This window comes from Pyrus communis, chromosome 11 (genome assembly GCF_041283825.1).
Source record: "Pyrus communis isolate YQ-2024b chromosome 11, ASM4128382v1, whole genome shotgun sequence".
Lineage (NCBI taxonomy): Eukaryota > Viridiplantae > Streptophyta > Magnoliopsida > Rosales > Rosaceae > Pyrus > Pyrus communis.
The window spans coordinates 32,313,002-32,338,413 of record NC_142575.1 but is presented as its reverse complement, the minus strand read 5'-3'; the positions used below and the strand labels follow the sequence as shown (position 1 = coordinate 32,338,413).

The 25,412-nt window shown below is 38.4% G+C and overlaps 6 protein-coding genes across 7 annotated transcripts; 1 reads left to right on the top strand and 5 right to left on the bottom strand.

Annotated features, from left to right (window-relative positions):
- Positions 1-5,851: 5,851 nt before the first annotated feature.
- Positions 5,852-6,597, bottom strand: LOC137743643 (uncharacterized protein At5g01610). The gene has a single exon (XM_068483574.2). The coding sequence runs from the start codon at positions 6,498-6,500 to the stop codon at positions 5,994-5,996; it is 507 nt and encodes a 168-aa protein (XP_068339675.2). The 5' UTR covers positions 6,501-6,597; the 3' UTR covers positions 5,852-5,993.
- A 789-nt stretch (positions 6,598-7,386) lies between these two features.
- Positions 7,387-8,068, bottom strand: LOC137741781 (uncharacterized protein At5g01610). Its single transcript, XM_068481499.2, has one exon. The coding sequence runs from the start codon at positions 7,971-7,973 to the stop codon at positions 7,461-7,463; it is 513 nt and encodes a 170-aa protein (XP_068337600.2). The 5' UTR covers positions 7,974-8,068; the 3' UTR covers positions 7,387-7,460.
- Positions 8,069-8,691: 623 nt separating this feature from the next.
- LOC137741782 (uncharacterized protein At5g01610-like) lies at positions 8,692-10,992 on the bottom strand. Its single transcript, XM_088680074.1, has one exon. It carries the CDS (start codon positions 9,311-9,313, stop codon positions 8,849-8,851), a length of 465 nt encoding a protein of 154 aa, XP_088536200.1. The 5' UTR covers positions 9,314-10,992; the 3' UTR covers positions 8,692-8,848.
- Positions 10,993-11,696: 704 nt separating this feature from the next.
- Positions 11,697-15,452, bottom strand: LOC137743644 (exocyst complex component SEC15B). 2 transcript variants are annotated; one of them, XM_068483576.2, is made up of 2 exons: positions 12,801-15,452; positions 11,697-12,172 (listed from the first exon to the last, which is right to left on the bottom strand). In XM_068483576.2, the coding sequence occupies exon 1, from the start codon at positions 15,216-15,218 to the stop codon at positions 12,816-12,818; it is 2,403 nt and encodes an 800-aa protein (XP_068339677.1). In that variant the 5' UTR covers positions 15,219-15,452; the 3' UTR covers positions 11,697-12,172; positions 12,801-12,815. The 2 variants fall into 2 exon arrangements, with proteins under 2 accessions (XP_068339677.1, XP_068339676.1); XM_068483575.2 differs by having other exon boundaries at positions 12,825-15,452.
- A 1,646-nt stretch (positions 15,453-17,098) lies between these two features.
- LOC137743646 (large ribosomal subunit protein eL18y) lies at positions 17,099-18,945 on the top strand. Its single transcript, XM_068483578.2, has 4 exons — positions 17,099-17,200; positions 17,309-17,398; positions 17,511-17,822; positions 18,597-18,945. Exons 1-4 carry the CDS (start codon positions 17,198-17,200, stop codon positions 18,753-18,755), a joined length of 564 nt encoding a protein of 187 aa, XP_068339679.1. The 5' UTR covers positions 17,099-17,197; the 3' UTR covers positions 18,756-18,945.
- A 473-nt stretch (positions 18,946-19,418) lies between these two features.
- On the bottom strand, positions 19,419-21,681 carry LOC137743645 (epoxide hydrolase 2). Its single transcript, XM_068483577.2, has 3 exons — positions 21,152-21,681; positions 19,970-20,208; positions 19,419-19,889 (listed from the first exon to the last, which is right to left on the bottom strand). Exons 1-3 carry the CDS (start codon positions 21,614-21,616, stop codon positions 19,643-19,645), a joined length of 951 nt encoding a protein of 316 aa, XP_068339678.2. The 5' UTR covers positions 21,617-21,681; the 3' UTR covers positions 19,419-19,642.
- Between the last annotated feature and the right edge of the window lie 3,731 nt (positions 21,682-25,412).

Sequence of the window (25,412 nt, the reverse complement as noted above, 5' to 3'; positions counted from 1 at the left end):
TCAATCGCTTGAATTCAATTACTATTTATGTCATTGCATATCGTTTTGTGTGATTGTGATTTATGATGGTCTTCTGGTTTTGGTAAAAGAAAATAGATTAAGGATTGTCTGCCCTCCCACTTCCAATATCCTCACGTGCCATTCTATTTATATAGTTACGGTTAAGTCACGTCAACATTTTATATTACTATTCATTTTTGTTTTATTATCTCTATAAAAAAAAAATATAAAATGTTGACGTGGCTTAACTGTGACCACACAAAACGGGAGGACACCGGAAGTGAGAGAGCAGACAATCCTTGTTCAAAGAAAATAGAAGATTATATTCGTATGGAGTATGTCCTAGATTCGATAGATAAACTAAACAGGAGATAAATGCTAAGAAGATTCTTTTAAAGTGTGATTTTTTATGGATTATCTGATAATTCAATAGGCTAACGAAATATGAGGTGTTAGAGAGTCACTCCTTAGCATTTCTCTAAACAAGGTTACAAGATTATTAGATTGAAAAATTACGTCAAATTTCATGGAAACCCACAAGGATGAAGGACGGAAGAGTGAAGGAATAATAGTACTATGTTTACCCAGTTGAATCAAGGTACCAAATAAGTTAGAATTAGCTTCGCGATAGAATGAGCGGAATCAAGTAATCCTATAATCAATTTAATTTTTAATTTTTCAAGCATAAGGTTACGGATTTTGAATTGAAACTCACATATTTCGACGTCGTAGATGCATAAAAGTTAATAATCAGAATTATTCCAATACCAATACTTTAACAAGATTCGTGAATGGGAGTAATTCTAATGCGTGTAAATAAGCATACAATGATAGTATTGGCCTTGAACTAAGGTGGATGTGTGCACGTAATTAAGGAGGTGATTAAGTTGCACACTAAAAGCTCTTAATTAATTTATTAATTTAGCCTCTATAAAGCCAATGATTGCGGCAGATGATTGTTCGGCAGTGCAAGTAGATTAGCTACGCAACCAGGGGCCAGCATCAAGCGGCAACGTCTCCGGTCGCCATGTGTTATCATGTGCCGCCGCAACCAATTAAAAAATTGTCAATGGCCCTGGAAACTTGGCAACTACCCAAAGCAAGTTCCACTTACAAAATTCATATAAATGGTTGATAAGTGCATACAGAATAAGGGAATGGACTGCTACTGTTCAATAACTGCCGATAATTAATTGGCACTAGCAAAAATACCCGTGCAGTACTATAGGATCGTTTAAGATGATATTATTGTTATCATTTAATATTACGATTTAGTGATATTATTTTTTATTTGTAAGTAAGATGTTTTAGATTCGATTCTCGCGCAAAGACGAATTTGAATCACATTATTGCTTGCTCGTTATGAAGCTAAGCTCATTCCTTACCTTTAATGAAGATAATATCGTTTGTTAGAATTTTTTTAAAAAAACAAAGAAATAGATATTATTGTTTATATACATATTGTTTAGTAGGTTTGAAGTTACAAAATGTAGAATCATACTTTAAATATTCTTTGAGAAGGCTTAATTAGCAGCTTCAATTCACAACCATATATATAGATATCTTCAATACTAAAACATCAAAATATTCTTCAGGGCAAATTTCTAAGTCTCAACTATATACAATTTAAAAAAATCGCCTATATCCATCAGTTTTTCAATTTGCATTTATATTCTACTGACTTTATATTAAAAGTTTATGTACAACCAAAAGGACAAGACTTCTAAGTTCCAACTGCATACAATTTCAAAAATCACCCATATTCATCAGTCTTTCAGTTTGCACCTTTATTCTACTGACTTTACATTAAGAGCGTATGTAGAACCAAAATGATTCACATGCTCTCTTTCTGATGACTTAATTCACTACTTCATTGTTCTTGGGTTCGTCATTTGTTTCAGTGGATTTTGAGAACGTAATTTTATCTTCATCTTCGTGATGTACAAGTGTTTTATCTTCCAAATCTTTCTCTACAAGGGTCTCCTGGGTGTTGCAAATTTAGGAAAATGAAGGCGTTAGTGATTAAATTTAACTCAAACCATTTGGATATTAAAACAAATGGGGAAGTAGACATATGCTGAATATATCGTAGTGTGGTGGGATGTTATTAAATTACCAAATCAATTTTAAAAAAGTTTAGGTATAAATTCGAAACGCAAAGGTTCGTTGTTTGGAATCCAAAATCAATTTCAAAACTAATGTGAGGATAGGGTTGGATGAATATTGTAAACATGATGATGGAGAATTATTAGAGTTAGGTCCAAAACTAATGGGATTAGTTTAGGCGCAGATAAAATAGGGAATCGGTATCAATATGTGTCACTTTGTTTGCCAATTCCAAAGATATTATAAACTTTAGGGTAGGCCCAAATTTGAAGCCACATATACAATGTATGTTGGCCAACGACAATGCCAAATGCCAGCTACTAGCTAGCTAGATGCGGTGAATTGTCGAGTCTCCGCTTTGTTTGAGATAAGTGAAGCGGTGACGACAGATACACTCGGTTTCACGTAAGTTTTAAACACGATGACGTGTTTAAATTGTCCACTTGTTTGAGCTGTGAAGAGCCAGCCAAGTAATGAGCATCGACGTTGACGTTGACGTTGACGTGACGATGCATTTACTGGGTTGGCCTTACTTTCTTAATGAACTGTTTGCAATTTGCAAATGAAGATGAGGGAGAATCACCAAGTCAAACTATCCAAACTTGAAGAACTAAGACCATCTTCAAAATGTCAAATTATAACATTTAAATTATAATTGATGACGGATAAGTCATACGTTAAATTTGTATTTCTCCAACCGAATTATCAAATGTTATTTTTTATTAATATAGAGGTTTAAATGGTTTTATTTATTAAAAAACAAATTGTTGAAACAAAAATTTTATTGGTTGAAATATTAATGGAATAAGAGACTCACTATTAAAATTAATTAATCACAAAGGTTTCAATCCCGTCAACAAATAATACTTTAGTTAGAATGATTTTTGATGTTAAATATGCACATTAGCATCTTCACTTAAGATTTGATATCTTTTTGAAGATGTTCTGAGTAGCACCATAAAAACTTATGCCGAGCACTCAGACCACATCACCCATGGGAAAGCTCTCACAAAACTATGCGATCCCTGAATTTAATACAACTAGAAAGACACCATCTAATCACAACTTTTTGCTCCTTTTTCATAACACGGCTTGCTAAAAATTAGGCGTATCCATTGTGGGGAAATAAAAGGAAATTAGGCATGTAGGCGTATCCAATTTGTTCAATGTCACCATTCATACCTAGAAATCATCAGCAAATTTCCGGATGGAGGGCTAAGAAACTAAGGCCATCTCCAACCGAAAGAACTAAACATAGTCTCGTTCAAAATTATAGTCATACAAAAAATTATTTTAAATAAACAGTATTAAGCCATACTCATATACCTTCTCCAACTGAATAGGCTAAATATAGCTCCCTCAATAATTTACTAGTTTTAAGTTTATACTTTAAATTTATTGGTTAATTTAATTCAACTAACGTTGGACGTTTTCAAATATAGCTATTGAATTTGAATTAATTATTGTAATTGAAAAGATGTGCCTCCAAAAAAAGGCTAAGAGGACGGTTATATTTGGCCACCCTGACGACCTTTCGGCCTAATAATGGCCCGATTGGCTCCATAGAATTATATCCAACCATCGGTTAGAGATGAATTTCTGAACAAACCAGACTATTATTTAGCTTTTGGACCTTTAACCTTGCATTGGAGATGGCCTAATTGTCTTTCGAGATTGTAGCTATTTCGCACGAAAAAAACTGGCAAAAGCCCAAGACGGAGGGGCACCATATGGAAACCCTTAAGAGGCAAACCATAAGCCCAATTGACAAGGCAGGGCATATTTGAAAGAGGTTTTCTCCAACACAGCTTGAAAACCGCCATTGCACACACATCTCAAGTCTCCCCCGAATGAAGTTCTTCAAATATCTAAGGGCCTATTTGGTATCTTATTTGAAATTTTTCATCATTTCTCAAAACATTTCTTGAAAACAATTTTCTTGAAGACTCAAAAACCTGATTGGTTTGCAATTTAAAAATTTTAAATCTTACGACTTAAACTAGACAAAGACATCTAAAAAGAAGGGATTGTAGGAGAGGGAGAAAGAGGAGAGGTGAGGAAAGAAAGTAAGAGATGATTAAAGGAAAGAGAAAGAAGAGAGAGGATCGGACGAGATAGAGAGGAAGAGGATTGAGAGAAAGAACCGAGAGAATGAAGAGAGCGGATTAGAAGAGAGACAAAAAAGGTAAAAAAAAAAAAAAAAGGGAAAGAGAAAGAAGAAAAGGGAGAGAGATAGATTTGGAGGGAGAGGGGAGAAGGGAGAGAGAAGAAATGAGTGAGTTTAAGTTTAAAAACTCTAAAAACTCTTTTTTTTTTTTATGTTTTTAGAGAATATACCATATTTTTAAGTTAGTCTTGAGTTCAGTTTTTTAAAATAATCCTACCAGATAAATTTTTAAAGCCTAAAGCCTAAAACTTGAAAATTGTTTTTGAGTTTTAAAAGTTGGATTTAAGTAGAGTACCAAACAAACTCTAATTGATATCCCAGGTTTTCAATCCTTTTGACCTATTTGTCTGTTTGGAAATTCGACAAGCGACACAATTCTTTGGTATATACATGAAGTTTTAAACTATACATCTTTCACCTGCAAAATCTATGCTTAAGGCCACTGACATCTACCCAATCTTAATCCGAATTCTAAATTTTCCCAACTTCCTTTGCAGTTACGACCATTGCCCCGAAATCTAACTATAACACAGTGCAGATTTGCTCGGGGTTGGGATACATGTGTCATGGGGCATTTCCTTCCTAAACGTTTCTTACACCTTGAGCAAACAAACGCTAAGCTAACATTGATAAGATACGAGAAGGTAAGGGTTAGCTCGGCATAAGAGGCAACTAAGTACAAAAACTATGTCGAACTGGGAACTAAAAGATTTTTAAGGGTATTGAACCTGAATTCCTTATTCTCGAAAACCAAAATAAGAACTTCCTCGAGCATTTCAGACGATAGATACGCAGCGTTTTGTCAGCTAAGCCACTGAGTTCACCTCTAATAGTAACTGCAAATAACAATCTCAGTCTAAAGTATTCAACACCCTTGAAGGTCCAGTTTCTATATGCGCATTGCATGATCAATACAAACTTGAGGTAGATAATAGTACAAGCATATTGTAATCTGCGCATTACATCCCACGGACTCTAAGTCCGTAATGCATACCTAAACCTAATCTGAAACCTCAAAATCTCAAGCAGAGTACTATTCAACGCGCCTTCTCCGTCACCACCCAACTCACATTTCCAAAACTATCCATCCACACAGTAAACTACAATAAAGAAACATGAATCAAACATTCCCTACTAACATGAAATCTACGAACGTGCATGAAAATCCGGTTACTAGACAACTTGTCTCCTGAATTTGAATGCTAAGAAAGTATAAGACTTGCAACCGAAAGAACAACAGCAAGCAATGCATTACTTGTTTTGGCCTAAACCATATTGCATAAAGCTCGAACAATCAAGATACAAGCTTTTTAGCTTTCTACAATCCACCATAACCGCCATATGCATAATCGGTACAACGCCATTACGACCTAAATTAATCTAACATGGGTGGTGCTATCCGCACACCGCTTTTTCACCTCCACACACCCTCTCAAATTCCGGCAGTCAGGTCGAATGAATTGAAGAAGAAGCATAACCGAAACATGTCAGAACATAAAACCTAAATGAACTGAATTGAATACCACTATCCTATCATAAAACATCTAATTTTCCACAACAAAACATGCCACAAACGCATAAAACAAAAATTATTTCTGCATAAATGAAAATTATTGAAAGCATTAAATTCATAATCTTTAAGAAATCAAGGTGTGAACAAACACTACCCATAATTCCGAATCCCTAAAACCCTCCCTCCTCCGCAGCCCCAAGTCCCAATTCAAATCGAAGAAACAAGAGGCATTGTAATCTTCCTTACTTGTCCGCCATTGACGCAATCCAACCCGCAGCCGCACTGCGGGCACTCATAGAAATTGTCGATCGAAAACGCCGCCGACGCGATCCCCACCGAGAACTCGAGGTTGTCGCCGCTCCGGGTGACCTCGACGATGTTGAGCCACAGGAACAGGACCTTGACGCTCACCCCGGTCAGCGAGGAGAGCTTGTTCTGGGAGATCGTGCCGGTAATAGTGGACTTGTAATTGAGCTGGTACGACCCTTCCAGCGAGAAGCGGCAGGAGCCGTTCAGATACGCGCGGAATTTTCCGTTGCCGTCGAGCTCGTATCCGGCGACGCCCTTCGGGAGCAGACCCATCGGCAAGTTAAAGTCTTCGATTGCGTCGTACACAGACCGCGATTCGGCGCCGTTGGCAGCGGCGGAGAGAGTTGGTGACGTGGAGAACGTTGATAGGAGGACGATGACGGCAATAATTCCTGTGCGTGACATGATGTTTTTCTCCCGATTTTTTTTTCACTCTCCGAAATTTTGTTTTGTTGTTATTTTTTTTCGGGAGAATATTTGGTACAGAGAGTGGGTTGGTGTGGGTTGACTTTCGGCGGTGGAGAAGACGATTTTCGTTAAAATTCTTTTGAGACAAGAAAAACTAATAAAAATAACTAGAAAATTTTTATTTTTAACAATAAAAATAAAATAAAAGGTAAAATAAATAGTACCAGTATTAATTTTTTAATATAAAAATATGATTTTTTCTGTTAAAATAAACAGTACTACGAACTTTTCGTTAAAATTTTCTTAGGTACATAGTAGGTGGGCACGTGGTGCTTTCCTGGCAAACCACGTGGTGACTACTGCGGTGTCATAGCAGTTACAAGGACCCGACATCATGTGGCCCATTGGGCTTTTTTGCCCAACCACTTTTTCTGCACGTTGATTACCCCTTTTTTTCCCTTTCTTTTTTCTTTATCGTGTTTTTTCCCAACCATTTGCAACAACCATTCAAACAAGTATATTCCTCGTTTGAAGTGTTTTCAAATTGATTAAAAATATTTTCTCTGAAAATATTTTTGGATATCAAAAATATTTGACGTGCTTTCAGTAAAAAGCATTAATTATGTACTTCTTGCAGAAAGCACGTGAAATGTTTTTCCAGGTTTGCATATTTACCAAGGATTAGTTACAAAAATATTTTGACCTAAAACGTTTCTTTCCATTTGAAAAACACTTCAAAGCAAACTCATAATCTATTTGCAGTTGAATTGAACAACTTTTTGTTTTAAGAGTTACACTACTTGAGATTGTAATTGTTTTATCTAAAATTAAAAAAAATTATGTAGATTAGAGTTTCATAAGTCATACAAAGAAGCAAATAATATTCACTAACAAATGATATCATAGCATTTATTCTCAAATCATGTTTAATCAAAGCATAAAACCGAAATTTAGGCACTAAAAAGCTAAAGATTGACTTGAAAGTGCGGACACCAAATTCTTAATCTTTCTTTTCCCGTTGACACAATCGAAACCGCAACCACAGGTCGGACTCTCATCGAAATTACTGACCGGAAAGTTTGCGGAGCCGATGCCGACCGAGAATTCTAGCTCATCGTCGTCACGAGTCACGGTGGTAATGCTCAGCCACAGAAAGAGCACCTTAACTTGGATGCCACTCAAGCTTGAGATCTTGTCAGTCTTTATCACACCCTTTATGGTGGACTTGTACTTCAACTTATACGAGTCGATGGTAAATGTACAAGTGCTATTCAAGTAGACTGAGAACTTACCTGTCGAGTTGTCCAGCTTGTAGCTCAGTACGCCTTTGGGGAGAATGCCGACCGGGAAGTCGTACTCCTCGAGGGCTTCGTAAACCGTCAGCTCATCGGCGGCGAAGGATGACGGAATTGAGATGGAGATCAGAAAGAAGAGAATTAGGCTTGGTAGCAGTGTTGCCTTTGGAGACATGGTTTGATGAAGTGTTTGACTGTTTGGTTATGCCGCCTGTAATATATAGAGAAAGTATTGAAAGGCAAAACCAAGAGCATTCCATCTACTTCGTTTGTGCATGTATATTGCACGATAGTCCAACAAACATTCTTGCATACAACAAAGCCACTCTCTTATTAACAGAAGACTTGGTACAAAATCGAGCGCACTAGCGTTATAGGATTTATTGGTGGAGTCATGAAGGAACCACGATATAGTCCTAAGCCCATCCTAACATTTTTTTTCATGCAGAAAAGTTTAGAGCTATACATGCTTATGATTTTCAAGGTTTTTAGTTTAATTTCTTTCTTTCTTCAGGTTTGATTTGAGATTGATGACTCTCAGGTGTCAACCAATCTGGTGCCTATTAGCTTTAAGGAGGAAGGAGAGAGGAAGAAAGTTAGAGAGGGTTCATGCATGTTTAGGTTTATGAAAGATGATGATGAAAATGACACCTATAGCAGACTGCAGCGATGGTGGTAGGTTGGTCACCACATGTCAAATTATTAAGATTAGGATAACATTTCAGATTGAGACATTTGGACCCTCTCTAGACTAAAATATTGGTTCCGCCATTGCTAGGATTCATACAATGGCGTCGCTATAGACTAGATCAAACTGACCCCATTTAAAATAGAATAAAATTTAGTTATTGTTGTACAATCGAAATTTGGAGAGAGAATTCAAACAAAAGATGTCAGATGCAAGAGAAAACGTTATTAGCTACTTGAGCTACAAGCTCTTTGCTCTCGTACATCAATAAGTTAATACGTATTCAAGCATTAAACCAGTATACTGTAGATGAACATCATTTAAAGCATGCTGAAACATTTTACGGCCAATTAACGAAACATCTACATAGAGCTAGCTCTACTCTTACAAGCAAATCCACACCCGCACTGCGGACTCTCGTCAAAGTTGTCGATGGAGAAGTCCGCCGAAGCAATCCCCACGGAGAATCGTAGTTCGTCGCCATCGCGAACCACTTCGACAATGTTGAGCCAAAAGAAGAGTACCTTAACACTGACGCCCTTCAAATCTTTGAGCCTGTCCTTGGACAAAACACCAGTTATGGTGGATTTGTACCTGAGCTGGTAAGAATTTTCAATGGAGAAGCTGCAAGTTCCGTCAAAATACGCCTTGAAATTGCCAGACTCTCTGTCTAATTCGTACCCTGTCACTCCTTTAGGAAGAAGGCCGATCGGGAAGTCGTATTCTTGAAGCACCTCATACGCTGATGGCCCGTCGTCGCCGTAGGCGAAGGACGATGAGAGAACAACCACAAGTACGGCGACGGGTAACACCGACGACAGAGCCATGAGTTCCAGATCGAAGCTTTCTTGCAGCCTTTTTTTTGTTTTTTTTTTTGGTAGAAGAAGTGAGCTATTTATCGATATTGAGCGTGGGAGAATGCCATTCGTAAGTTTTGCTTGTCACCATTCTCATCAATGGTTTTCAATGCACGACGTTTATCCTTTTGTCGTGTAAAGTGTGGTTGTAGTAAATTCCGGAAAAGGATCATTTTCTTGGAGGTCCAGAAGATCTTATAATTATGTCTATTCATCGAAATATAAATAGTATCTAATAAAAATTAACTACACAATGTACAATAAACGAACATAATTACAACATCTCCCAAATTCCTAGAAAAAGAATCAGACAAGAATCATTTTCCGTAAATTTCACCCTACTCTTGAGCTGCGCTTTTCCTAAAGTCTACATGGTGCCACGTAGGGGTTGGTTGGGAGATCATTCTTGTCTAGATCATGTGTACGACTAATACACCGTAATCAACGGTATGGGTGACAATGTTCGGTTTGGAGAATAAATGCTATTTTCATTTCCATGAGTATGAAAATTAGCAATATTTATAATGCAAATTAATTATCGGGGATTACCCATAATCATAGCTATAGAGTAACGAATTTTCATTAGTTCACGATTATATCTATCTTCGTCAATGCAAAATAATTATTCGTTTCACTAAAACATTATAATTTAATAGCTACTAACCCAGTTATTAGCTAATTACATCAAAATCATAAAAAACATAACCATAATTCCATGAGATGTTCATGATAAGTCACATATGATAGCAAATTAAGGCAAGTTAGTCCTGTGAAAAAAAGGAAAAAGGATGACAAAATGGATTCATCATAGGTTTACGAATATATTTATCTTCGTCAATGAAAAATAATTAATTGTTTAACTAACACATTATAATTTAATAGCTACTAACCTCGTTATTAGATATCCACATCTAGATCATCAAAAACATAATAATACTTTCTTGAGATGTTCATGATAAGCCACATATGATAGCAAATTAAGGCAAATTAGTTCTATAAAAAAAAAATGATGACAAAAGCAAATATTTGTGAACATTAAATTATATATACTATATGGTTTGAATGTGGAGACCGTTATAGATCAAGAACTCCTATAACCATGTTAAAAACCGTAACCAAATAATATTCATAGTTTTTTCCATATCTTGAATTTTTATCCCTATATCTGTCTATTCAGACAACTATTCACAATTATCGAGTTTAACTGGTTGAATTGCCATCCCTAACTATCACTCTGGCACACTTCTGCATTTTTGTCCCACACCCGTAAAGCACCCATACTTGCTCAATAGGATTGGATTTATCGACATTTGGAAAATAAAGACAGGATTGGCTTTCATAAAGCACCCATAGTTGAAGAAATTTTTAGTTGTGACAGGAACACAAGTGGTACATCACGTGTTATAATAGGAGTGATGGGAAATTTTATTTTTAAGTTATTAACTTTTTAGCACACATTTCCCAGAATTTGTATAATGACACGTAATGTATCACCCTGTGTACCAGTCATATTCAAAAATCTCTCCCCATGCTTGCTCAATAGGATTGAAAGTTAGGGGTGGCAAGTGTAACATCTATGCAGACGCATGCATGGTTATCAGCAGAGAGTGATTGGGGAGAGTACATTTTTGCTCACAATTCTTAGTAGCAATGCCATCACTCTCAAGTAGTAGTAATGTTCACCACCTTATTTATAATTGTTGGATGAGTTTAAAATTTAAGATTTGTCCATTTATTTACTACTCAAATTTCGAAATTTAAACTTATCTAACGGTGATAAAATAGACCGATGAGCATCACCATCACTTGACGATGGTGAGCAAAGATATTCCCAATTGGCGAAATCTCACACATAATGCCTTCTTATCAGTCAATTCATCAATTGGAGGGAGAAAGCGTGACGGTGTTGGAGATAAAAATCGCCCTTAAGGTTGTAAAATGGACTCGTTTTAGCATCGGTGTATCCTACAAGTGATATAGAGTGGTAGACATCACCAGCACTTAAGAGTGGTGAACAAAAATACTCCTGACAAAACCTCACACGTAATGTTTTCTTATCAGTCAGTTCATCATTTAGAGGGAGAGAGCGACTGCGATGGAGATTAAAATCGGCCTCAAGGATGTAAAATGGGCTCGTCTGAGCATCAGTGTATCCTCCAAGTACTCCGGTTTTGTTCACAAAATCCCAGTGGCGCAACGCCGTCGACTCTTCAGACGATCAAAAGATTCGGGATCAAGCGAAGAACGGCACTAATGAACACATTCAACACGGTAGAACCATACAACTCCTCATTCAAGAACTCGATTGTTATCGATCACTCTCATGCGAGAGTGAGAATCTACCAAATCCTTGTAACCGAAAAACAAAAGGCCGTATCACATTAAAACTAAGAAAGTTTGGGAACCGGTCTTTACAACAGTGAACTGAAATTAACAAGAAGCTCTACGATAAAGAAAATAGCATCGTCGACATAGTTCCGGTTCCATTTTAGAACCGATAGAAAATGTTAGATGACGGCAAAATCGTAAAACAAAGACTAAAGCAAGGCAGTTCAAGCAACTAAAAAGCATCGATATCACGACTATTTGTCACTGTAGATTCTTAGTCATGGTGAGCAGAAACAAGAATTTGAAAGCACTATAGACATCTCGCAGTCAAAAAACCGGTCGGCGTAGATAACCAACTATCTGAAAACTAAGAGAAAAGGAGCCCTTGAAACTTACAAACATAGATGGCAGCGATTTATAATTTTTCCCGTGACAAAAGTTACCGCTGTTGCTGGATCTTCTAACCTCTCAAAGCACTCATCCTTTGAGAAATTATGCCATCTGCAAATAATATGTAGCAGGAAGAAAATCTTGACATAAGATCCAGCAACAAAAAAAATCATCTCAAATGTAAGCACTGAAGCAGAACCGTATCAGTTTAAGAGTTAAACGAGACTAGCTCTAGCGGTAAGTGGAACAGTTAAAATCACAAGGTGATAGTTTATCCTATGGGCGTCCATATGTCGATATAAGCTAAAATTTACATCAGGATACAAGCATACAGCATGATTTAGGTCCAAGACTCATGAGATTCACATCCTAATTCAAATAAGGAGGGTATATATATTACATCAACAGAGCCGATAACAAGTGGTACTTGAAGGAATTGGGTTCCATGGAAAAGGGAGAAATCTTTCTTGTTGTCTGCCCCAAAACATTTCAATTTTTTTTCATAGATATAATGCAAATCTTAAACCGCTTCAAGAAAAGAAAGCAATACAACAACAAATGAGTAACTACGAGCCTGATACATACAGAAGAATCTTTGCATGTCCCATGATATATTCCGAAGACAACAATTGGCATCCGCAAATAACAAAGTTAGCAACAAACAAAAAATGAAATAATTTCAATCACAATCAACAAGGGAAATTGTAGGGGAGGGGGAAAGGACAAGGATCATACGTACAACTATATAACAAAATCAACTCACATCCTTGAGTCTTTTAATCAATGCATCTAGAGATTTCTTCTGGGGGTTCTGCCTGCTTCCCCGGCTACCAAAGGTTCCAAATCGCCGCTCTGAAGGATCCCTCAACTTTTCTGAAATAAGCACTACTTTTCTGTAGTCCAAGGTATTGTAACTCCTCTCCCTGATTACCGGATTAAGAAAATTCTCTGGATGATTGCTTAAGAGTAAGTTAACTAATTGCCTCGACTCAGCAAGTGCTGTTTTCAACTGATTTGCTTCCTCGTCTGAGAGTAGAGGAGCTTGATTATCTGCAAAAGATTCCAGCAATCGAATATCCACATCAATGCTCATAATTGCATGTATGGTAAACCTCTTAACTGTGTCCCCAAGTAAAGCCCCTATTATCTTCTCTGATATGTGAGAAAGGACATCTTGCAAAACTCGTTTGAGAACCTGAGGAGGCAATATTTGCTGAGCAGTGGAAACCAGAGTTTCCAAATAAATGATCACCTCATTCACATATTCATTCCCATTCGGCCAAGGCTCATCGGCCATCCAGTTCACATTCTCAATCAACGTCAAGAACCCATCCACTTTTTGTTTAAGCAACCCAGAGAGCGTGTCTTCTGCTGCATCACGGGCTTTGCATAGCGGAAACTGCCTCCGCCCCCTCTCTACCATTCTCAAGGGCACTCCAGAAAGCTGAGCAGCATGTCGGAAGAAGAAATCACAAGCTCGCTCCATGACAGCCATATTAGCGGCTACTTGCATTGCCTGGGAGACCCCATGGATGGATGTACTGATAAGCTTCAAAAGAGCCCCATCCAAATCCTCACTCAACAACCTATCCAAATACTTCTTCACAACAACAAAGAAATCAAGCTGCCCGCCATACGACATGAAACTCACAGAATCCTCAATAAAAGACCTAACAATGCGGCAACAATCAGGCACTGTCGAACTAAATGGTGCAACATATGGAAAAGCCGGTATGATATCAGACGTCTGTATCTGAAACGAAAGAACATTCATGGAATACTCATATTCTTTCTTCATCAACATCTGATCGAATTTATCAGCGGAAAGAGCTTCAGCAATCTGTTTACGACAATCTGACAACAACAGCTCATGGTACTTATCCCTATGTTTGCTCAGAACATCAAGCAACGGGTCAACCAAATATCCATACCGACGCAATGTCACACCTAACAAGCTCACATAGTCCTTAATCAACAGCAAGTGGTTAGCAGTTTGCATCCTAGAAAACTGATCCTCTAAAACAGAACACATTTTACTCACAGCAGTTTCCCACAAATTATCAACCTCTAATTTCGAAATCAAACCGCCACTAGTCCTCACAATTCGATCCTCCACGATGAAAAATCCGGCGATTTGCGCAAAGAAAGTTTGATGCGATTCAAGAAACGGAGTCATGGAAGATACCTGAAAGTCAGAGGTGAGCTGAAGCTTTCGATTCTCGAAGTAATATTGCTTGAATCGCTCTTCAAGCCCCAGAGTCTGGTTTATATGATAGGCTCTGTACAAGGGAGTCAAATCAAATCCACCTCCGCCATTATAACTATCATCTCCAACCCCACCGCCGCCGAGTCCGTCGTCATCGTCCTCCTCCAAAGCGTAAACAGTGTCTCTGAGGCTAAGGCGGCTCTGCTCCTCAGCTTGCCGCTGCTTGATTCTCAGATCCTCTTCCCGCTGCCTCGCCGACGAAGCTTGACCGATCGCCAATTGACCGAGGTTCCGACTCACCACGCGGATCTCCACCAGCCAATCGCCGAACTCCTTACTGACCTTCCGTTCGATGTGCCACCGAATCTCTGGAATCTTCTTCTCCAGCATCCGCTTGAGCGTAGACGAAGGCGTTTTGTCCAGGAACTCGGACTCGATTGTGTCGACGCACTTGAGCGCCATGTAGAAGTTGCTGCTGGAGATATGGTGATTCGATCGGGAGCAGAGCTCCATCAAACGAATACAATTCCGAACAGATTCGAGCGCGAGGTTGACGTTTCGGGATACGTTTCGGGCTTCGACGAAGGCGTCGAGGGAGGAGAGAAGAGGGAGGCCGACGGACTGGAGCTTGGCGTTGGAATCGGAGAGGGAAGACTTGAGAGAATCGACGTCGGAGAGGAGAGATCGAAGGTCGTCGACAGCGAGGATGAAGTCTTGGTAGTGGGCCTTGCAGACCTCCTCGATTTCGGACTCCTTGGATCGGGAGAAGTGGCGGAGGTGCTGGAGCAGCGTCTCGGGCTTCCCGGAAGTGAAGGCCTTGCGGACGAATGGTCCCACATCCTCGCCGTTGCAGATGGCGGAGGAGAGGAGCAGCTGGTCGAGCTTTTCAGCCGAGTCGCCGTTTTCCGCAGCGGACGGAGCCACTTTCCGCCGAGACTTCGTGGGCAGCATCGTGGCGATGAGAGAGAACAGGGCGCGGAGAGGATTTAGGAAAAATGGAAGAGAGAGAAAGAGAGACGGGGTCGTTACATGGACATTTGGGGATTTTTTTTGTTGTTTGACGGAAATACCACCGGGAACGAGGGAAATATACGTATGAAGGTCAAGGCAGGCAGGTGCGGGTGTTTGAAGATTGATGTGGGTAGTTTGGTAATTAGGAATTATGGTAACATTCAACGGCGGTTCTGACAGAGCAGTGTCCGATGACTGACGTGGTAATAGAGTGGACCAAGGTGCCCGGAGGGACGACAGTGAGAAAAACTCTAGTGTTAACCGTTAAACAGCGCTGATTTAAATTTTTAGTAGTAAGATCAAATAAATTAAGAAGATTAAATGATAAAAATTAATAAAAACGTACGAAGGATAAAAATAAATGTGTAGATAACATTAACTTTGTTTAATAAGGAATAATTCTATTATGTTTCACATATTTTATACTTTAAGTATTTGATCGTTAAATTTTTTATAAAAAACTTCCGAGTATTTGAAACCTTGAATCATATATTGTACAACTACCGATTATTATCATTCAATATTGTAAGCAAAAAGGAAGAAACTCGTGTCGAATAGTGAAATAATGGTTTATATGATATACATTGTTTTGCGACACACTTAAAGTTATTTATGATTTTTGTTACGAATTATAATGTAAAAATACAGGAAGTTGGAGATCGAACTTTGATTTAAAGAACAATATAAATAGGACATACATGTTGCTCTAATCGAATGGGTAAGGGTAATTGCATTGCATTGGTAACTTGGTATAAATTTGGAATGTGCCACTGCCAGCTATGGAAGTGGTGGCAGGTAGGGCCACATGTGATCAGATTGGCCCATGATGTATGAATAATTAAGTTACTCTTTGGTATATATATGGGATTGCCTGAGTTGGTAAGGTTTTCTGTTTTGTGTGCAACCTTAATAAGATTTGAGTTCTCTTATTAGTAGTTCTTGTTAGTGCGCGATTTGTAAATACTTACGTAAATTCATATTATAGTTGTAGTTAGGTGTGAGATCATTTCGACTCGAAATTGTAGGTATATCCTAACATTGGTGGTGAGATTAACAATCTCCTTCAAAACCTTTTGTTACAAAAAAAAAAAAAAAAAAATATATATATATATATATATATATATATAAGGTTGGTTGGGTTTGGTTGGTTGGATTAGGTTGGATCGGGTCACTTGGATTACAACAAACACCTGCATGTTTTATGGTATTTGGCGTCCCTAATTTTACATGAAATTTATAAACCATGATTATAAGTGTCTTGGTTGCGTGGTATATTTCCTATCGTCATATTTTATCAAACAATTTTTTGTATTTATATGAATATTTGGTGTTACTTATAATGATAAAAAAAGAAGCTGAAACGTGGTTGTGAGTCTTCTCGACTTCTAAACTGGTGGACTATTGTGGCTTGGGCAGCTGGTTCCTTTTGTCAAAGAAAAGAAAATTTTGTTGTTATATGCATTTTACATATAGTGAATTACACGACACGTTCTGAGTTTGATTCTTAACGCTGGTGAATCACACGATGATGGTCAGAAGAAGGCTGAAATGCCTTTAGCTTCCAAAAAGATAAACTACCGTGACGAAATCACGAACTGCTCTTATCTTTTGTTAAGTTTCACCATCTCTCACTAGTTGGACAAATCCGAAGAACTATAGTACCAAACAAACATGAAATAAAATTCCATGGTAACAAAAGTGATTAAAAAACATTAATAAAAGAAATGAAAATTACATATGGGCTCGTGGGCTTGAAGAACAATAAAACCAAACAAAGCCCAAAAACCCTTGACAACTGAATAGGAAATGCCCCATTTATACATAAAAACCTAAACACAACACTATGTTCGGCTTTCCCTGCAAACAAACCCTACAACCCTCCGCCTCTCTGCCTCAAGAGCATCAAAGGAGCAGCCGTAATGGTAATCTCTCCCCCCAAACCTTAACGCCGCCGTCTCCATTTCCTCCTCCTCCGTCCTCTCTCTCTCTCTCTCTCTAACTCTCTCTCCTCCTCATGTCTGTATTCGCAGGGTATCGATTTGGTCGCCGGTGGCAAGAGCAAGAAGACCAAACGGACAGCCCCAAAGTCCGACGATATCTACCTCAAGCTCCTCGTCAAGGTCCTCCCTCGAATCCAAATGTTTCTGGGTTTTTGTTACTGATTGCGTTCATGTTTCCGAATTGTTTTTTTTTTTTTTTGTGGGTTTTATGTTGTCGGATCTTTGTTTTCAGCTGTATCGGTTTCTGGTGAGGAGGACCGGCAGCAAGTTCAATGCCGTGATTCTGAAGAGGTTGTTCATGAGCAAGGTGAACAAGGCCCCTCTGTCCCTTTCCCGATTGATTAAGTACATGGCCGGAAAGGAGGGTAAGATTGCTGTGGTGGTCGGGACTGTGACCGACGACATTCGGGTTTACGAAGTTCCTTGTTTGAAAGTGACCGCTCTCAGGTTCACCGAGACCGCCAGGGCTCGGATTGAGAAGGCCGGCGGCGAGTGCTTGACTTTCGACCAGCTGGCTCTCAGAGCTCCTCTTGGCCAGAACACGGTATGTTGATTTTTTAGTTGCATTTGATTTTCCATACATGTGAATTGCAATCTCTAGGAGTTTGTGTTGGTTGTTGAAATGACTTGAGAATTCGTGATTCGGTTTATCTTGGTTTCTAGTGTTTTAGTTGGAATTGAATGCTTGATTAAGCTCTTTTGCGTATAAGCGTGCACGAAAAACTTGCCTTGAAGTCGAATCTATTGGAAAGTAGCATAATCTTGTAGTCTTTTAGTCATAAGCAATTTGAAATCGTGTTAGTGCCAGCATCGAACAATGGGTATATGTTTCAAACCTGTAGTAAATGTATGTTTCTGGGTTCAGAAATGGGTGCGTTTGTGTTTTGGGCCGTGCCCTTATTAGTAAGGGATATGTTATGATGGCAACCATATTGTGGTAGATAGTTTACCGGAGCTTTGATTAGTGGTCGTCGTGTAGTGGACTGTTTCATGGTGATGAGAATCATGAAATACGTGCCCCCGTGTGTAGGAAGCATATGGTAGTGAAGTGAATAGAATGTGCAAGAGAGTGGTGTGTATAATTTTGAGCCATGAGCAGTACTTTTGGTTTAATTATATGCTTGTGGAATTTGCGAATTTGTTCCAATGTATTCTAACATTGCAAATCTGCAAGAGTATTTTGTTTTGTGAAACGAGACTCATTCCCTTAGGCCGTTCCATGTTCTAATAGATCTGTTCCTATTGATACTTTTTGGTTCAAAGGAGTTTGTGAATAATAGAGTTACGTTGATTGATAAATGTTAATCTTTTTCGGCAGATTCTTCTTAGAGGACCTAAGAATGCTCGTGAAGCTGTGAAGCATTTTGGACCTGCTCCTGGTGTTCCACACAGCCACACCAAACCCTATGTGCGATCAAAGGGCAGGAAGTTCGAGAAGGCCAGAGGAAAAAGAAACAGCAAGGGTTTCCGTGTTTAAGCATGAGTTATCTCCTTATTTTCTCAGTCGTGTTTTCTTCACTTTTTGTGTTTGATGAACTCTTATGCTATCGATAGCTTACCTTCATCTATATTTCGTTATGTCCACGACTTTTTTAGCTTCGAGAGGAAGATATTTAGATGTTTGAAGGAGATGTTTCGATTTTGTTGAATTCGATTTTGGTTTTCAACCGTGCTTGATTACTATTTTTCGTATGGCAACTACCATATTCGAAATTACAGATAAAACAATGCTGGAATGCAGTCTTGGTTCTTCATTGTTTCTGTTCTTAAAAAGCAGAGAACAAAAGAGGAAGCAGGCTCGGATTCAGCGGGGAAATTTTTTCTGTAATCTTCTACAAATCTAACCAAAGGAAAACTAATGAAAAGAGTTTTTTGTTAAAACTCTCATTATACAATGCCTATTAAGGCCGTGTTGACATGAAAAAAATAACCTCCGGCGCGAAGTATATCCTACCTTGCCCCCTATCATCGACAATGACGATGAATTTCTTTTCATTGGATCCCTAGATTGGCTTCGTCTTGATCAGGCTGTGTTTCTGGCATATTGAAAAATCTTTTTGTAATTGCTATGAATGACGAGAGGGTAAGGTAGGTGCCCTAGCAGTCCGATTAGCGTAACAGAAAAATAAGGACAGAAGCATAATTGAATACAGACCAAGCTCTTTATTTTCATTTTTACATGATGGGGATGGTTATTACAGAACCAGCAAACCCGAAGGACGAAATTATTCGAGATAAGGAGCACAACACCATAAGGTCGCACCATATTTCAGACATCATCACGCCTAACCTGTAATTGCATAGAAGTAACTGCAAAGCGAAGCAAACTGCAGGAAGCCGGCTCGCTGATCTAGCTAATAGAAATCAGAACTTCTTTATGAAGTCATACACATGCTGACTGACTTCGTCGGGCCTCTCCTGGGCAATGAAGTGAGCTGCATTTTCCATCACAACCACCTCTTGCAAAAATGGCACATCCCTTTTGAAGCCACCTTTATGTATGTAGTCCTGGACGCCTGGGATATTATAGGTGACATCCAGCTCGCCCACGATAAACTTAACCGGTACCTTGATTTGTAGCCCTGTCCATGGTCCCGTAAGCTCCCAGGTTCTGCAACAACGAAGAACGGTCTAAGATCATGCTTCTGATAAATCAAAGAGAATTCAAAGGGGTATGTGGTATGTACATACAAGTTCAAAGCTCGATAGTAATTCAATCCTCCAGTAAATCCCAACTTGCTGAACTTGCTGACAATATAGCTAAGATCCTCTTCTGTCAGCCAAGCGGGCAAGGTTACTGGAGCAGCCCAAGATTTTACTCCTCGGTCCTTAGGTATGCATGGAGGTTTTGGACTGCGGCTGGTAAGAAAACGTTTCATGACTGCTGCAACACCAATGCTATCAAAATCTTTTTCAATCTCTCCGGGTTCCTATAACACAAACAACAAATTTTCAACAAAATCAGGAAGAAACAAACTTTGATATATTCAGTCCTTCACATTAACAGGGATTACAATTTAGTCCCGATGGGTCAGATTAATTAATCTGCAACTGTCTTTTTCAGCATTGAAAATACTCCAAAACATGAATATATGAATTGGCTATGATAACGCAATATTCTAATTTAAAGTAATCTAAACCACAGGAAGAGGGATTTAAACTCGTTTCCATTGGGAGCACATCCGCCAATGTCTGCAAACCAAGATCATATATCAAAACAACAGCAATCAGTAATTCTGATTGCCTACGCAATACTAACTACAGTAAACTGCATATAACATCAAAATTACACTATAAAGGGTGACCCCAAGTCAACGAGGCTCCCTGCCTTGCGAAGGTCAGGAGGAACGTCTATTATGCACAGCCCTACCCTTGCTTTGCACTGCAAAAAGGCTGTTTCCACGACTCGAACATGTGACCTTTATGAGCCTCCAAAAGTTATACTATACAGGAAAATGCAGGGATTTGACTATCTCCGTATGAAATCAAACAATTTTAGAACTTTACTATGTTTAAGCCCCCACATTAATGGAATATGAACATGGAAAAAGATAACCAAAAACAGCAAAACTAGCAAAACTTCATCTTTTCGTATATGAAATAAAGGCAATTGGAATCTGACCAAATTAATATTATCTGCTAAATCGCAAAAAGATTTGTTGCTTGGCATTCCGGTCGGAGGTATTCCCTCCCCTGTAAGTGACAGGTATTAGTTTTGACTTTCGTGAGCTGGATAACTGACGGATTGTGTAACTTAGTCCAAATCCTTCGCCTTGGTGTGTAAATATATAGTTGAATAAAATAATTCGCAAAAGATTTAAAAATTTCAGATCAGATCGAAGCAGAAACTAAAAATGAATGGAGTTTGATTACCTGAAACCTGCAAATGTAATAATCATCGCCAAACAATGCCCTGAAACCATCGACGGGCTTCCTCTTTGGATTCCTGGGACTGAAAGCCACGCTCATGTTGACCAAGGCTTTCACCCGGTCGGGCCGGAACAGGCAGAACCACCAGGCCATGACGGCGCCCCAGTCGTGGGCAACCAGGAATACTTGGTCAATACCCAGATGGTCAAGCAGCCCGATGAGGTCTCCGACTATGTGCATGGCCGTGTAGGACGTCGGGGACGGCGGCGCGTCGGTGTCACCAAAGCCTCGGAGATCGGGGGCTATGCAGCGGTAGCCCAAGGAGGAGAGGAAGAGAAGCTGGTGGCGCCAGGAGTACCAGAGCTCCGGGAATCCGTGAAGGAAGAGCACCGGTGGGCCTGCTCCGATTGAAGCTACGTGCATGTTTATGCCGTTTGTGCGCACCGTCGTGTGCTCGACTTTCTCCATTGACTCTGGGTGTGTGGCGGCTCTCTGTTCTGTTGGTATACAAAGATATACAAATATATGCTTATATAGCAGTCGTATGACGTTTTGCTTCGTTTTATGAGAGGGACGGGTATTTAGATTTTGTTAGGGGTGGACACGGTGCGGTTCGGTGCGGTTCCATCCCTAAATTGGAACCGGAACCGAAATATATTAACGGTTCGATTCGGTGCGGTTCCACTTAAATTTATGACTAGAACATTACGGTTCGGTCTACACCGGTTCCGATTCGGTTCTTGCCGGTTTACGGTTCCTAATAATAAATTATTTGAACACCAAATCATTATGCATTCAAATACATCTTCTAAAACTGATTACATAAAGTTGCATACAACACATCTTTTTTAATGCAAATGTCTTTGGTAGTGGCACCAAGTCAACAAAAAGAGACAACTAAAATACATATGCACTGGTCAATCAGTCAACAAACAAAAAAATGATGAAACAAATTGCAAGTTTTCAGACTTCAGAGAGCAAGCAAGAAGCAGAAGCTCCTGTACACAATTTTTCAACCTATTTTCAACCTATTATACCATGACATGTGTGTGTATATATAATTTATTTATTTATTATTAATAAAACGGTTCGGTTCGGTTCGGCCGGTTCTTGGTCATTCGAAACCGGAACCGGAACCGGTTTGAACGGTTCGGTTCGGTTTTTTACTCAAAGTTGACTTTTCCGGTCATCACGGTTTTTTTCGGTTTTGTTTCTTACGGTTCGATGCGGTTTTGCTGTTTGGCGGTTTTTATGCCCACCCCTAGATTTTGTCACTTACCCCTTCCATTTCAGAAAGCGAATCAAAACGTCGCACGTTTGTTAATAAATTGGTGTTCACACTTTTTTTAAGAAAATTAATAAAAAAAATTTGAAAATTTGAGTTTTAAAGATAAGAACAAAATAAAGAATAAAATGAATAGCATCAGAATTGACTTTTTAGTGTAAAAATATGATTTTTTGTTAAAGTGAACAGTACTGTGAACTTTGCGTTAAAACTCTTTTCTTTTTATCTTTTATGCACATTTATTAATTTTTATTCATATTTTTTATCATTATGTCTAACAAGTCAGAAATGAGCGTAATAAAGTAAGGATAGTTTTGTTCACACATCTTTTTTTTACTTTCCATATGTGCTTTTTAATTTTTATTCATTACTGCAAAGATTAAGTATGGTAATTGCATATAGAACAAACAACATCTATTTCTCGATGAAGTTCTGCACAATTTGGTTAACTTAGAAGTAAGCTTGAACTTACTTTGAAGTCCTTGATTTTCTTCAAGAGTAATGTTATTCTTACCATATTATTATACCATAATTTATATACCATCTTATGTGACAACTTACTTAAACATGTCACATCTTTAGTTTTAGTTTTATTATTACTATAATTAACACACTTATTCTTTTAAAAAAAAAATAATAATTAAAACATCCTGATTAGAATTGATTAGGTCTGACCCTTCGTTTTCCACTCCATCTCCTTTCTCCCTCTCACCCCAATCTCCTCCCTCCTTCCTCTTCAGCCTCCTGCAACCTCCATTTTTTTGTCAAAATTTATTTGGTTTCTAACTGATCGTATTTGTTTTCCTTTTTATTGTCATAAAATAAGGGTTAGCTAATCGTTTTATTGAACAATGACTTTATAAGCATCTTTAAAAATTTGATGAAGGAGTCAAAAGGAACAAGTTTTCTATCAGATTTAAGGTTATGGGGTCACTGTTCTTGAAAAATACTCAAATTTATGCTGCAGTTGCTCGCCAATTATTGAAATTAATTATGTTTTTTTTTTTTTTTTTTTTTTTTTTTAATGTTCTTTCTATTTGTTCCGGAAAAGAGGAGGAAGGAGGATGAAGAAGCACAAGACAATTAGAGGAACTTTAAGGAGTGAGGACGAGATTGGGATGACGAAAAGAGTATTTGAGGACGACTAGATGAGGGATGCAAGAATATGAAAATTGACGTGTTTTAATTCAATCTAATATCTGTTTCCGAACGAAAACTAATTAAAATTAATAAAATTTATATGGAAATCTAAGTATACTGTAATTAAGTGAGGTGACATGTCTAACTCAGCTGCCACATAATGTGGTATAAGATTGTGGTCTAATAATGTGGTAAGAATAGCATTATTGTTTCTTCAATCCATTATGTCCGACGGTCAGGGATGAGCACAATAAATTTGGAGAGTGCTGTTCAAACATTTGTTTACCTTCCACATATTTTTTATTTTTGTTCATTGATCTTCTTAATTCATTATATCTGACGGTCAGGGATGAGCACAATAATTGAGGGGTAGTGTTGTTCACAACATCCATTTTCACCTTCCACCTATATTTGTTAATCTTTGTTCATTGATCTTTTTCAACTCTTTATGTCCGTCAGTCAGGGATGAGCACAATAAATTGGGGTAGTGTTGTTCACAACACCCATTTTTAACCTTCCATACACATTTGTTAATTTTTGTTTATTGATCTTCTTCAATTCATTATGTGCGAAGGTTAGAAGTAAATAACGATGTGTGAAAGGTAAAAACTGGTGTATGGATAGCACTACCTTAAATTGTTTCCTTTCATCTTCTTTAATTTTAGTTTGAAAAACTTTTGGTACACTTCATAATGTGTCTTATTGTGCACTTCATTTTCAATTTTTATTTTTAATATAATCGATATTCTATACTAATTTATACTAAAACTGTAACATCCCACATCGTCCAGGAGAGTGGATCATGTAAGCCTTATATATATTCTCATCTCTACCTAGCACGAGGCCTTTTGTGAGCTCACTGGTTTCGGGTTCCATTGGAACTCCGAAGTTAAGCGAGTTTGCGCGAGAGTAATCCCAGGATGGGTGACCCACTGGGAAGTTTTCGTGTGAGTTCCCAAAAACAAAACTGTGAGGGCGTGATCGGAGCCCAAAGTGGACAACATAGTGCTACAATGGAGTTGAGCCAGGGTTGTGGTGGGGGCCAAGGCGGGGATGTGACAAAAACAAATTGATAAAGTTTTGTAATTAGACAATCAGGAGGTTATATTACATATCGTTATGCGTTTTAATTTAATCACATAATATAATGAGTGGTTAGTGCTTTAACAGCTCGATTACATGTAAATTCTTCTCCAAATCAAAGGACCGTTGATTCCAAAGAAATCCATTAGCGAACATTGGTACATTGTACGCATGATTGGTTAGCTTCCTGAATTTATGTGCTAAACATGTAGTGGTTAGTTGTCTTGTGCATTTGTCCCTTCATTCATTTTCAATTGAAATGTTTGAGTTGTGGAATCAAATTTACAGTATCATGTGGTTAGTTCAGCAAACATTAACACACCCTGATCCGGAAAGTCCACTTGGACTCCAAATCTAGTTGTGCTGGCCCACACCAAGAAGGTGACGAAGACATAAAGTATAGTGATGGGGGAAAATGTGAATAAATTTAAATCTAAAAGTGCCAAAATACGAGAGTGCGTTGTGAGCGGAAATGAACACATTTCACACGTGATGTCAGAGCATAAGTAAAGTACAGTAGAGGGGATTGAGAATCATACCATCGAAGGTAATCTCCAATACCAAGATTTGCCATGAATCCTCATCGATAAGAAAGTTCAGCTAAAAAAAAAAAACCTGGAGGGTGGAAACAAAGCAAGGGTGAGTGGCCCTGGAAATAAAATTTTAATAAAAACCTTCTAAATTGTTATAACCCTTCGCTGTGACACCTGCTTCCAAAAAAAAATAAATCATACCACGTATCAATGTAAAATCAAA